General features: G+C 52.5%; 1 protein-coding gene across 2 annotated transcripts in view; it reads right to left on the reverse strand.

Moving 5' to 3' along the window:
• Positions 1-14,915, reverse strand: part of ACSS1 (acyl-CoA synthetase short chain family member 1) — a 54,738-nt gene that overhangs the window by 24,349 nt on the left and 15,474 nt on the right. The window contains exons 1-2 of one of the 2 annotated variants that reach the window (XM_034947735.2): positions 1,749-1,816; positions 141-340 (exon numbers count right to left, since the gene is read on the reverse strand). In XM_034947735.2, coding sequence (XP_034803626.1) covers positions 141-340; positions 1,749-1,816 — 268 coding nt within the window. Of the gene's footprint in view, positions 1-140; positions 341-1,748; positions 1,817-14,915 lie in introns of those variants that run through there. The other variant, XM_008954723.5, reaches the window with a different exon arrangement.

Raw genomic sequence — 14,915 nt, forward strand, 5'->3', positions numbered from 1 at the left:
CCTGTCCCTAGTACGATCTGTCATTTGTCTGTGTGACATTAATGTCTGCACTCTGATGGTCTCTACACTGATGGCCAGGCCCCCAGGAACAAGGATCAGGGAACTCCAGGGTTCCTCCCTCCCCATGCCCACCTCCTCACCATCATTGATCCTCCCAGCCAAGGACTCCGCACTGAAGCCAGCAAAGATGACTGTGTGGACAGCTCCGATCCTGGCACAGGCCAGCATTGCTGCCACAGCCAATGGGGACACGGGCATGTAGATGGCAACACGGTCCCCACGGTGGACTCCATGCCTCTTCAGCGTGTTGGCCAGGCGGCACGTGGTCTCCAGTAGTTCCCTGCAGCACAGGGAAGAGAGCCATCAGAGATGGAGGAGGGCCAAAATGCAGAGCAGTTTGGGGGTGGAGCGATACTGCAAATTTTATGTCATATACATCCAGCCCAGTGCCAGGAAAACAGGCACTTGAATACTTGATGCATGGAAAGTACTTTTCCAGAAAAAGAAAAGTTTTTAACATTTGTAGATTGCTATTGGCAGAGATTCACTGCCACATTGCTAGGGTGACAAGGCTATCCTTAAGTCCGCTTACGGCAGGGTTTTGTTAGGGGAACAGGAGTGTAGGGGAGCCATGGTGACACCATTTTAGAATCAATTCCATCTTAAAACTAGCAAGGCACATTCCTTGCCAGTCATGACCCACAGTCATAAGATGTTTACAGCTGAGGAAGTAGCTTAATACCTGCAAAGACAAACTCTTGCAACAACAGAATGTCCAGATGCCCCAATATTGCATAATATATGCTTTTAAGATGATTATAGGCATGCTTTGATGTACTTATGCACTAAAATGCCAAGGATAGCTTTCTTTCAATCAACAAAGTAATAAATGTCACTTTGTCAGCCTACCCGCAGGGAGACATAGCTTAGCTTTTACATAGATAAGACCCCTATATAAGAAAAAAACAAAACAGAGGCATTCCTCCTCTTGCTGAGGATGCCCTACTATGTAACTGAGAAGCTTTCAATAAACTATCTCTTTTCACTGCGCTCTGCCACGCGCCTTGGATTCCTTCCCGGCAAGATCCAAGAACCCTCTCCTGGGATCCGGATGGGGACCCCTTTTTCCAGCAGCAGCTTCTCAGGGACCACAAGTGTCTGAGGCATAGATCATCATGGTTCCAAAACTTCCGAAAATGTTTGCCTCCAAAAGAAAGACTGATCTCATAAGACATTTAGTCGAGAAACAACAGGTCCCAGATTTCTGAATCAACACAGTCGAGGGGCACCAAATAATGCTCTCAGGGAGCAGACCCCCAAGCCCAGATAGGGCGGACTCCAGCTCTGCAAAGCCACAGTGAGTTGGGAGTGAAGACGGCAAGCAGGGCAGCCACAACTCCCTGCAGCCCCGAGACAGCACTGGTGGGTAGAGCAAGCACCCTGCTTTCTCCCCAAGCTAGGGGACCATGGACAAGGGGAAGGGAAAGCACTGGGCACAAGGTGGGTGAGCAGCACCCCCGCCCAGCCCCCATGTCGTCCACCACGTTGCCTATGTCTATGGTGTGCGCATGCCCTTCCTCTCTGGCCACTCTGGGGCCTATCACCAGGTTCACCCACCACTCAGGGCGCATCATCTCTCTGGGCAAGCTGATTGGCTCAGGGCCGACACGTGACCCAACCTGGTCCAGTCAGAGTCAACCATACTCAACTCCGGGAAAACTGGGAGCAGGCGAGAGCCGCCAACTTGCCGGCCATGCGGTGCGAAGTGGAGGAAGTGGAAGCCATCCCAAGGTTGTCTTTCCTTTCGGCGCCGCATCCCTCTGAATCTGGACCTGGCAATTGCATTAACCACTTTCCCACTCTTGCTGTACTGACTTTAATTAATTATTTGCAATAAAAAGAGCTAACACAGAACGAAGAATGAGGGGAAGCCAAGGCCCTTTCTCTCTGGGCGGGGCAGGCCACCAGCCCGCGACCCCTGCCCTCTGCAGGGGCCCAGAAAGCAGACCCTCCTCGGGCTCTCAAGGCCGCTCGCAGCGTGTTTGCATAGCTCTCCTCTGCTCAAAGGGTAGTCAAGGAAAGGGCTCCCGAGAACAGTGAAGCTCAACGAGGCCACCCGGGAAACCACAGCAGAATGAAAATGAGCTGTCCGCATCACAGGCAGGGGCCTCAAGGAGGCCTTTGTTTCTTCCCAAGGCCATCTGCAGAGGGGACCACATGAGAACCAGATCGCAAGGCCAGCCCGCAGTTCTCCCCGCAGCCAGCACGCCTGCCCAGCCTGGCTCCAGCGGCCTCTTCTGTGGGATTTCATCGTTTTCCCTTCAGGCTTTCAGAAGGAGGACAAAGGCGCCTTTCAGTGGCGCCCCACCCACGCACCCCTTGCCAAGGTTTATGATAAAAGACGGAACACTCCCCCGGAAAACCCCCAGCACCAAGCTCTACAGAATCTAGGGCTCAGAAACACTCCTGCTACTCCGGGAAGGAGGCTGGGGTGGCCTGTGACCGGCTGAAGAGGGAGCCGTGGTCCATAGCAGGGAAGAGTCACTCAACATCTTCGGCCAGATTCCGTTTTCATAGCTCTGAGAGCTTAAGCCTCGCTGCTACGAGAGATGAAGGCTTGAATGTATGCTCACCAGTAAATGGCGATGAAATTTAGTCCCTGTTCTGCAGACGGAGGGCAGCAATCTGAAGCCAAGAAAGGACACTGGACTGTCCCTACAGAAAGGCCTGGGGTAGCTTTCTGTAGTAGCTGCCTAGACATGGGAGCTTATCTTTCTGAGCTGCCATGTGACCATCTGAGAAACAGCAAGCACCCTCCACCTTGTACAGCTGTCACAAGTATTAATAAAAAGCAAGACTGACTTGGAACTCTGCCAAACATTCAGTAGCTATCGTCTTTCCCATCAGATGGAAATTCTCAGAAATCTTTGTTTGAAATCGTTTTCTAAAATGACAAAAATCAGCTAACTCACTTCAGTGAATTCCTGAGATGTTAAAAATCCCATTCTAGGCACCTTGGGAGTGAGTGGGGTGTTTGCATTGGAGAAAGGAATTGACAGGGAGAGTGTCCTCCAGGAGCACAGCTCCGATGAGGAAATGACGGCACATGTGAAGGTGTGCAGGGCACTGAGCAGCTCAGCTTGGTGGTACAGCCACTGGGGGTGGCAGGGAAGGGCAGCAGGGAGAGCTTTCTGGATAGATTGGCTGTTGGGAGGAGGACTGGGGCAGAAAGAAGAGTGGATTTTCCCTATAGGGGCAGAAGTCACCCAGTCATTGAAGCTGGACAGCTAAACGACAGCCTCCAGGGAGGGTCTAGAGACCAGGTTTCCCTGGAAGACTGAGGGGCCTCAACATGGGCCCAAGAGCTGAGGCAGGGTCTGGTGAGTCTCACACTCTTGCTGCTGAGTCCAGAGGAGGGGCTCCTGATGAAGGATTTGATCCAGGTAAATCTCAGAGCTCTCTCCCTTCCTATTTTCTCTGCCAAGGTCATAAACCTTGAAGTGGAAAGGATCCTTGGACGTCAGGCGGTGCAGCCTCCTTGGGGTTCTGAAATCTGGCAGCCACATTCTGGCCTACAGCAGCCCAGCCTCTACTTAATCATCACACTGCCAGAGCTCACCTCATGGGGCCACATCTCTGTCACTTTAATAGGGAAACAGTCTACCAAAAATTGGACCAAGATTTGCAGCTCTTCAAACTCCACCCCTTAGTCCTACCTCAGACCTTTAAAGCTTCCCAGAATAAATCTAATTTCTCAATGACAGCCCTTCAAATTCCTGAATACTCCTTGCCCCTCATCCTCTTGGAAGCTTTTCCTCCCCCAGGTTCTCTGGTCGAGCCCTCCATGACGGCACTCGATCTCAGTAGACACCCCCAGACTTCCAAATGGACCCCCACATTCTCATGGTGCCTGCCCAGAGCTGAATGTGGGTACCCAGACCCTTGACCTCAATTCTATATTTAACCTTTTTTTTTTTTTTTTGAGGTGGAGTTTCGCTCTTGTTGCCCAGGCTGGAGTGCAATGGCACGATCTCAGCTCACTGCAACCTCCACCTCCCAGGTTCAAACAATTCTCCCACCTCAGCCTCCCGAGTAGTTGGGATTACAGGCATGCACCACCACGCCCAGCTAATTTTGTATTTTCAGTAGAGACGGGGTTTCTCCATGTTGGTCAGGCTGGTCTTGAACTCCCGACCTCAGGAGATCCACCCACCTCGGCCTCCCAAAGTGCTGGGATTACAGGCATGAGCTACCACCGCGCCAGGCCGACCATATGGATTTTTTGTTTTTTGTTTTTTGTTTTTTTTGAGATGGAGTCTCGCTCTGTTGCCGAGGCTGGAGTGCAGTGGCGCGATCTCCACCCACTGCAAGCTCCGCCCCCTGGGTTCATGCCATTCTCCTGCCTCAGCCCCCGGAGTGGCTGGGACTACAGGTGCCCGCCACCACGCCTGGCTAATTTTTTTGTATTTTTAGTAGAGACGGGGTTTCACAGTGTTCGCCAGGATGGTCTCAATCTCCTGACCTCGTGATCCACCTGCCTTGGCCTCCCAAGGTGCTGGGATTACAGGTGTGAGCCACCGCACCCGGCCGACCATATGCATTTTTAAAATACCTGACAGGTGGCTCAAATTCAACATGAGGTCACTAACCTGCACCCTCCCAACTCCTAATACATGTAACAGATGCCCTTTAACTAGGGCTTGCTCCTATTATGGCCATGGAAATGTTTTGTGTTTTTTTAAAGCAGGCTTCCATTTATCCCAATCTAATTCTATCTCAATTTCTCCCCATCTTTCCAGGTGACTTTTTTTTTTTTTTTGAGATAGAGTCTCACTCTGTCACCCAGACTGGAGTGCAGGGGTGCCATCTCCGCTCACTACAACCTCCACCTCCCAGGTTCAAGGGATTCTCCTGCCTCAGCCTCCTGAGTAGCTGGGACTACAGGTGTGCACCACCACACCCAGCTAATTTTTGTATTTTTAGTAGAGACAGGTTTCACCATGGTGGCCAGGCTGGTCCCGAACTCCTGACCTCAAGTGATCCACTGGCCTTGGCCTCCCAAAGTGCTGGAATTACAGGCATGAACCACCACACCCAGTCGATTTTTGAAGCCTGGATTTTTAAGTTTAAACTCTCATGTTTCATTAGTAATATCCTCCAGACATATATTATTGGAAAATATGGTCAGCAAACCTAGGTCTTCAAATCATTGAAAAGTAAATGTTGTTCAAGTAAGTGATCCTGCCATTCCAAGTACTCAGGAACTATTTGAAAGCATGTTTTTGGACATTCATAATTTCTCAGACTTCCACAAACCGAAATGTTACTGTTTCTGTATCAGAAAGATAGTGCAGCCACTCAGTGACTGGTGCCTTGGGCTACAGTTGCAGGAAACAGTGGCTTCCTCACTACCTGCAGGATCCTCTTATGTAGCACCCTAGTGGGTTTCCAAAGCACGGGAACATGCAGCTTTCTGAGTCACTAAAATGAGTTAGAGTTTTACTTTTAAGTCCAAGAAGAAATATAACACTTGTTGTTCAGGTACTGAGCAGGATATTTAGGTTTGTCTGCAGTGTACTCTGCCGGGTCAAGCTTTTGGTGCGGACGTATGCAAATGATGTGCACAAAAATACAAATGTGGCCTCGTGTTCCTGGTGCTTAACACTAGGAAAACGCTGACTGGCCTTGGGGAAGGAAGAAGACTTATTACCAACTCTTAACATCAATTGGGAATAACTTTTATCCAATGCTAAAGATACAATCTGACTGCAAGTAATTGTGACCAACACGATAACTGCCTGAACTCAGAAGGTACAAATGCACCCCTGCCCCCCACCCCCCGCCTCAGAATTTAAAATTAGTCCAAAACAGGAAACAGCTGGAAACAGAGTTCAGAGAAAAGAGAGGAAGAAATACACTGGTATTTATTTTTTCATCTGTCTTTCAATCAGAGCTAGTTTTGTCACGGTTAATATTGAAAGTGTCTTTTCCTCCTAGACATTTCCTGATGAAGGCCCAGGATAAGTAAGTCCTGTGTGTGCTCTCGTGTTTAAGAAATAAACAAATTGAGGCTGGGCATAGTGGCTCACAGCTGTAATCCAAGCATTTTGGGAGGCTGAGGCAGGCAGATCACTTGAGGTCAGGAGTTTAAGACCAGCCTGGCCAACCATAGCAAAACCCTGTGTCTACTAAAAATACAGAAATTAGCCAGGCGTGGTGCTGCATGTCTGAATCCCAGCTACTTGGGAGGCTGAGGCAGGAGAATCGCTTGAACCCAGGAGGTGGAGATTGCAGTGAACTGAGATCCCATCACTGCACTGCAGCCTGGGTGACAGAGCTAGACTCTGTCAAAAAAAAAAAAGAAGAAAGAAAGAAAGGAAGGAAAGAAAGAAAGAAAAGAAAGAAATTGAGAATGCATGATTGTTTATTGCTTACAATTATTCTGGCACTCAGTATTCATGAAATAAACACTAGCTAACAGACTTCTTTGTTGTCCATCAAGTACAAGGTCTGCTTGGGTAGAGATCTGGGTTTTGCTTATTGCCTTCCTCCTGGCATCCACCTAGCTCATATAAGGTACTCAATAAATATTTGTTGAGCAAATGGGCGCAGCAGGTGAGCATGAAGTGGGAAGGACCTCCACCAAGAGCGACACCCACCCTGCAGACACCCTGTGTCCTCCTTCCCCTGAGGGGCTAGGCTGCTGTCACCTTGCATCACGCTGGCATGAAGATGTGCTGCTGCTCTGAGAAGCAAACGGGAAGGAACCCCCTCTGAGAAACCAGCCTACAGAAACGTTTCATTTTCTTCTGCCAATAAGGGAAGTAAACCCAGGTAATTGTCTTGATATGTGAAGGCCTCTGACAGACACAAAGCATTTCCTCGGGCTCAGTCACTTCTCTCCAAGCACCGGTGCTGATGGGGGCTGGGGAAGGCCAACTCCATGGTCTAGATCCAAAACTTGAAAGGACATTCCTATGCTGTCTCTAGAATTTGATATTTTCTTCAGCATGCTGTGTCAGGAACATATTCGTAGTAAGAGAAGAAAGGATCAGCCTTAGGGAAGGGAAGCCTGGCGAGGCTGACCCCTTCTCACGCAGGAGGAGCGTGGAAGGCCACGCAAAGCATGGATGGCCAGCTCGCATCTCATGGACCCAGGCCTGGTGAACAGACTCCTTCCCTCCTGGCAGCCTCCTCTGGCCCTGACATTACTGTAGCCACTGACTGTCATTCAATGGTGGTAAGATTTGCTCACTCTGCTCTTTACTACCACTGAGAGAACAGAAGACCAGGAAGTCAGCTAGCAGGGATCATAAACCAAGTATGAAATTTCTCACGTCATTATTTGATGTCATGACCATGACATTTAGCAAAGAGAAGCTGCCATGAAAACATAAAGTGGCAGCCGCACTTGAACATGAATGGTCCCCTGGGCCAAGGGGGGCCCAGGCACAGCGAGGGCCCCCAGGAGACATGAGCTGAGTTGCTAGTAGTGATGCCAGCTCAGCCAGTAACAAGATCACTGAAGCTATGTGTGTTCTAAATTCCTTATGGAAAGTGAAAGTCTCTTCCCTGAGGTTTTGCTAGACTCTGTGGAAAGTGCTGAACCTGCAAGTTTATCACTCAGGAGTCTCACGGGAGGCCAAACAATGACTGATCAGAGAGCAGGGTTCCCAACACAGCCCCCCACACCACTGGGGCCTGAATTGTCTCATCTGTGAAATGGCCTAATAATAGGACCCACTACCAAGGTGGTCGTGGAGACCAAATATGAAGTTGCAGGCACCTTTGAAGGTGACCTGTAAACAGCGGCCATAATGACTGCAGAAAATACAAGACATGGGAAAAAGAGAATTATTGAACACTGATGGACCTTTAAGAAAGGTGGGCACCTCAGGCACCTCCTTCTCAGGAGGGCAGGTGCAAAATGCTGGTTTGCCTTATGGAAGCTGCAGTCTCCGTGTCGCCGGCTCAGGGCACCTGCACCTCAGCTGTGTGAATGCCTTGCAGGAAGCCCTCACCTACACAGCCTGCCTGCTCCATGCCCCCAAGGCAGGTGCTGAGGGCGGGAGTAGATCTGAGAAGGATGCAGAGCCTCCTACAGTTGGGGTTGCTGCCAGTCTGGGGGTTCCAGGCACTCAGCCTGAGGCCTGTGCTTCCAAAAGGCCAGAGGGAAGGCAGGTCCACCCCACGTGCTCTGCACAGCCTACCACCATCTGCCATGTCGTCCTGTCACTGCCCCCCTGCTGGCTACCCAAGCTTCTCCAGCCATGATTGCCTACCACTACCAGCACAGGAAACCTCCTCTCCAGGCCCATGGCCTCCTACCTCCTCTGCATCCAGGGGGTATTCCCTCCCCTGCCCCTCCTCCCACTTGCCCTCACCCCACCCTCAGTTCACAGCCCCATCTCATGGAACAAGGACAGAACAGCTATCAAGCAAGTATCCTGTACCCAGGGCTGCTCCCACAGAGCAGGTTCCCATGGAGAACCCACTTAACCCTCACAGCAGCCCATAGGCTCTGAGCTCCCCTTCCCTTCTTCACTTTCCTGATGAGGAAATTGAGGCATAGAGAAGTTGGGCCACTTTCTCAAGGCTATTCAGCTGAAGGAGTCAGGGCAGGATTCAAACCCAGGCCCAGCTCCAGGGGCCTTGCTGTCAGCCAGCTCCTCAGTATCAGAACCACTCCTATTGCAAAGGCTCCCAAACTTCAAAAGATTTGCCATCTGCCAATGCTATAATTATTCATGTAACATTTTTCTTGAGTTAGTTCACTGTTTTAATATAAATTTATTCTAAGAATGAACCTGAGGCTGATTCTCATTCAAAAGGGAAAGTTAGCAAGAGAAGTGCCCAAAGTCCCCACACGCATGGGGGTTCAATCGAGCCTTTCTTCTTGTCCCCAGAATGGAGGACAGGGCCGAGGGTGGGTGTGGAATGGCGTTTTCCTTCATCATTCAGTGTTTGGCTCCTCATTCAGGGCCACCTGCCCAGGGCATGCCTCCCCAGGCACAGGCAGGTCAAATCCCACATCCTTAGTTTCTCTTTTCTCCTCTAACCAGAGCCCAGGATGCAGTCAGCTTCTAAGAAAGCCTTGTAGGACTAAAGTACCAGGCCAGACTCCAGAGAAGCTCTGTCCTCATTCCTGTTAACGCCTGGTTTTCCCTTCGACCTCAGCACTTGGCCTTTGGCCCAAGTCTTGTCTCTGGAAAGGAAGTTCTTTCCCTTCCAGACAGAAAGCCCAGCTCACATGACTGCGGGAACCAGGTGTCAATGCCTGAAGAACTCTGGAAGCTCCTGCAGGCTGGCAGCCCAGGACAAGAGCACACTGGGGGACTGGAGTCCTGGAAGCCAGCCCCGAGAACAGCTGGTGCCCTGGCAGAACATTCGCCCCTGGCTGGACAGACTTGTTTACCTCCTGGGAGAAAGCCACAGAAGTGAGTCCTTTCCCTTGTGGAATTTGGAAAGGGATGTAGGTTTTAACATTCTGTAAACATTCACTTTCCCCTGTGGTTAAAAAAAAACCACAGGAGATTTTTCAGGTCCCACTCCAAGTTTGCACACCCCACATGCCCTCTGTTCCGTCTCTCTGAATGGCTCTACCAGAGCCCATTCGGCTGCCACAGACACAGCACAACACAGGGCAGCCAACTTCACACAGAACGCTCCAGAGCCTGGACGCAGGTTGGGGGTCCTTCTATTTATCAGGCTTTCCTGGGAGTCCACACAACATTCCAGATTAACACCTGGAGGAGAGTAAGCCCTGGAGGGGAAGTTCACAGACACAGCCACACAGGTGGAAATCCAGAGAGTACAGCCACTTGGCATACCTGCCTCGGGCCCAGCGACTTTCCTTGCCTCTTGGCAGCAGCCTAGAGAAGCATCAAACTCCTCCAAAGAACAGGAGGCTCCTGCTCCCCAGTGCTGTGCTGGATAACAGCCAGTTTCTCTGCAAAAGAAGCCTTGACTTATAACATTTGCCAGTGATCATGGTGCAAATATTTCCACCGCTGATTCTCGGCTCCTGATAGGACTGACTGCACAAGGAAGATATGCACACACAACTGCTCCACAGAGCCCGTTTGACACTAGCCCCAGCCTGGGAGCCTGCAGCCCCAATACCCAAACCACCCAGCCCCAGGGGCAGCCTCCTCCTCTCTCTTTGCAGCCACACCCCAGAAGCTGCCCAGATGCCCCACCCCAGGCCACCCTTAAAGTTCACTTGAACTAATTTTCCCCTTTATAAAACAATAATTGTTAATAATTTATGATTTCATTCCTTTTATTGAATAATTATTCATTTAATGATAAGTAATTGCTAATAAAAACCTGTTAATTTGGCCGGGCGCAGTGGCTCATGCCTATAATCCCAGCACTTTGGGAGGCCAAGGCGGGTGGATCACGAAGTCAGGAGATTGAGACCATCCTGGCTAACACGGTGAAACCCTGTCTCTATTAAAAATACAAAAAATTAGCCGGGCGAGGTGGCAGGTGCCTGTAGTCCCAGCTACTCAGGAGGCTGAGGCAGGAGAATGGCGTGAACCCAGGAGGCGGAGCTTTCAGTGAGCCGAGATTGCGCCACTGTACTCCAGCCTGGGTGACAGAGCAAGACTCCGTCTCAAAAAAAACAAAACAAAACAAAACAAAAAAAACCTGTTAATTTGGAAGGAAGGTGAGAAGCAAAAGCATGCAGCTTTTTCAGCCCACCCCGTGTGACCTCCAGGCCACAGTCCCTCTGACCCTGGGTTTAAGATGGCATGGAGGGTCTGCATAAGCTCAGGGCTGGGCTTCCACAGATGGCACCGTACTCCCGGGCATAAGGCCACGGGCTGAGAGCACGCCCACAGACTCTCCATGGCAGCCCTTGTCCCCAGGCCACCGCACGTGGCCTTGCAGCTCATCCCCGTTCAAAGGCACTACCCCAGGGATGCTGGAATCCGCACCAGGCAGAATACCCCTTTGGGAGGGGAGCCCTTCCACAAAAGTGGCCCCATTCGCACCAGGAAAACATGCCAGAAACCATACAAAATGTTAGCCTGGAAAACTGTCCCACAATTTAGTTGTGAAGTCCAAAAAACTAATGGGTTTCTAATGTGAAGATAGAAGACTGTTCTTGTTGAAAACGGGCTGGCCTACAGGGAATCCACATGAGATGGGCCACCGTGGGTGGAATAAATACATCAGGGTGAAGACCAGAGCCTGTTAGTTACAGCAGATTTTGAACAGCTGTGGTGGCCAAAGGCCTTTGCACACTGGAGTGACTTTGAGGGTTTGGTCACCTGCATGAGGAGGAAGGACGCCAGACTCCATTCGAGTGGCCTGGGATCCAAGAAGGTACAGGTGGGATCCTCCTGCCCTAACAGTGGGTTGTGGAGCCCAGGTGTCAGCCCAGTCAGGTTCCACAACCCACCCGCTGGCCTAGAATTGCCTGTGGTCACCACAGCGTCTTCTCCCTCCAGATCTTCGCCAGCCTGGCATCCTCCACCAGAGTCACCCTTGCTCCCGAGGTTCTGCCTGTGAATCAGCTTGCATCAGACAGCTGCGCATGGGAGCGGCTGCAAGGCGTGCTGCTGCTCTGCTGCTGTGCAGAGCGGCTAGAGGATGCTGGGTTTCCTGGGGCAGCCCCGCTCGCTGTGAGGGTGCCGAGACACAGGTAAACCAGCAGCAACGGTGGTTTCCTGAGCCCTGGACCGAAGCTGCAGCAGTGTGTTTGGAAACTCGGCAGTGCCCGTGAGGTCTCTGGAGGCCCTTCTGATTGTGCCAGAGGTCAGGGCTGAGGGTCCTTCCAGAGGCTGCTCCTCCTACCTCCCAGGGATTTGGAAGCACCCTGCCTAAACTCCCTTTCCACTTAAAAGAACAGTAAATCCTGACAGATTTCTGACAAGCCATTGCAGCAGCATTCCCGGGGATGCATTTTCAAATACAGATTCCCAGGGCCTTCCCAGAAACTCAGAATGGCCCAAGCAAGGCCTGGGTACTGTCTCACTAGAAACCCTCCCCAGGGGACTCTGAGGCATGGCCTGCAGCTGGAAATCAGAGCTGTAAATTCCAACCAGAGTGACACAGTTGCTAAAGCTGCCTGGCGATTTCCCTGGCATGTTTGGAGACCACGAGGAATTCCTGAAGACGTTCATGTCTGAGAAGATCCCACATGACCACTTCTGAATTCCCTGTCCACATGGCCTCCCTCCCTTGGTCGAGGCTGTTCCCCTAAAGGCTTCGTCCACGCAGAACCAGCAGGAAGAGTGGGACTGTGCTGGCCCAAACAGGGGGCAGACACATTCACCATATCTGCCAATGGCCCTGAAACCTCTCTCCAGGCTTCTCAGGGGAACTAGACTGGATTTGTTGGTGGGAAATTGTCAAGCCCCCACCCATCCCGACCCCCTACTGTCACCATGTTCAAATGAGGTCAAGACAGCCATGGGGAGGGTCAGAAGAAAGAATGACAGGGGAGGCCCCTGTTCCAAGAGGCCAGCAGCACCGTGCCACCACCCCCTGTCCTGGCACCAGTAACTCCACAGCCTTTGACCCTACCTCCTCTGGCAGCCGGCCCTCAGTCCCTGAACCCTGCACAAGGGGTCCTGGAGTCCTCTGGCATGAGCCCCTTAAGCCCCAGCTGGTGTCAGTGTCTGATGAGTGTCTGCTGGTCCTCTGAGGCCCCAGACACCTGGAAGACATGGCCCTGGCCAGCAACAGGGCATCCTGTCTGCATACAGCAGAGTTCAGCCTGGGCACACCAGGACAATGTTTATTTAGAGGTGTGTGGAGGGCCAGAAGCCTCAGCCACAGAGCCCAGGGGTCCCATTCACAACTGAACTCCACTTCTGATAGGACTATAGACTCCTCAATACATCCACCACAGCCAGAGCTGGGGGACCTTTTCAGCTGCATGAACTCCCAAGTTCCTAAAGCTCTGTTGATACCAGAGTCCCCAGCTTTAAAAATCAGGGTCCCAAGCAAACATCAATATGAAATGAGATCCTTGGTGTCAGCTCCTGCCCAAAGTCAGACCCATGGAGGCAGGGTAAGAGTGGCAAGGCCAGACTGGACACCAAGGAGACATCAGGTGACTTGAGGAGGATGGAGGGCTGGTGCCCCATCCATCCAAGGCCTTGTGTGCAGGCCCATTACCAGGAATTAGGGGTTCCTGGGCCAGCTGGGAGGTCTAGTCCGTCCTCACCCCACTGCCGTCCCCTATCCGGGGCTGCACTGGGCACCCTGCCACAGGGGCACACTCGCTACTGAATGGGCTTTGGTTTCCATTCTGTGCACTGGACCCCACATCTAACCCATGGTGACACCTTCACTCTGTGTCTGCCTAGCAGGGGAGGAGGCAGTGTCAAGGACAGGAACTTGGGAATGAAGATGTAGCCCCCCCATGGGGAAGGGATGGGGGTGAGCTGAGCTGAGCTGCAGTTCTGGGCAGGTGAGAAGGTTTCACCCACTGGCCTCTGTGCTGCCCACACTGTGCTGGTGGGGACTGGACACAGGCAGGACCGAGGGACCCCACAGTGCAGCCCACAGCAAAGCTGCGAGTCACTTACCCCCTGCCTAGTGCCTGCAGAAGCAGGAGGGAAAATGTAAAACAGGAGCCACAAAGCCGTGTCCTGGTCCTCGAAGACTCATCTCCAAGCGTGGCCCTCCCCCTAGGGAGGCTGTGCCCCCACCAGCCCACGCCCCTCCCCCACCTCCTCACCATCACCCGCTAGCTCCCACGCCTCCCCTCAGTCAGCTGTTCCTTCCCATCCCAGAACTGGGCTATCCCCAAAGGCCCCTGCATGGTAGCAAGGGATCACAAAAGCCAGGATCCAGCTCCACGGCAGGCATTTGCTCGTGTGCGTGCCCCTCGAGTTAAACCTCGGCGCACTGTGCCCCAGAGAATTCTCAGAAAGGCCCTGTCCCCAACAAAGAGGTCTCTGTGGACATAAACTCCCTCAGTGTGGGTCACTGTGCTGCAGTCTGAAGATGGGGCCTCTCTAAACTACGACGTGCCAGGACCTCGGCACCCAGGAGAACGCAAGGGAGCACAGGCAGCGTGCGTAGGAAGACCCCAAATATTCCAGTGGCAGCAGCCGCAGCCTGGGGCTGGAGGAAAGGTGGATGCTGCTTCAAAAACAGCCCATCCCGAGTAACATGGGATCCTATCAGATTCTGGCTGTAGCGTGCAGATTCCAGACCAAGGGTCCCAGCCCAAGTCTCAGAGGCTGCCCGGGCACCCTCCTCTCAGGTGGGGCAGCTAGGCCGGGACTCCACACCTCACCCCACCATGGGAGCCCCACAGACCACACCGAGTTTGCCTTCCACGACAGCCGCTGTGTCACACACGGGTCAACGAGGCTGTTCCCCCACAGCCTCCCGTGAGTTAGGATCCTCCCCCAGCTGCCCTGATGTTTTAATAAGGGCGTGTGCTCACTAGGGTAATTAACTTGGGAGGTGAGCAGAAGAGCAAGGGGCAAGGGTCACCCACTAGGGACATGGGGAGGGGGCACATTTTAGCTGATGTACATGTCCTCCCAGGCAAAGTCCCGCTGAGTACCGTCACCCCTGAAATCACCACCCACCCACTCTCGGCCCCAGCAGCCATGGGGCCACCCATGTCCTGCCCTTCTTCAAATCTGAAACCCTTTGCTGGCCTTCCTTCACCTGGCCCTGACCTGCAGCTGAAACGGACCCTCATCCTCCAGACACCCCTCTGGTTTTCATCCCACATGCCCCTCTCCATGCCCAGCAGCCCAGTGGAGGAGAAGTGTGACTGCATTTTGCAAATGAGAAAACCAAGGGTGGGAGAGGTGGAGTGACAGGCTCTAGGTCCACAGCCAGGGTCAGGCTGGGCAGAGAACAGCCTCCTGCCTCCACCAGGTCCTGGGCCCTGGCCCCTCACCCTGCCAGGGACAGGGCAGGCAGGGCACAGC

The sequence above is a fragment of the Pan paniscus genome, chromosome 21, assembly GCF_029289425.2.
Source record: "Pan paniscus chromosome 21, NHGRI_mPanPan1-v2.0_pri, whole genome shotgun sequence".
NCBI classification, from domain to species: domain Eukaryota; kingdom Metazoa; phylum Chordata; class Mammalia; order Primates; family Hominidae; genus Pan; species Pan paniscus.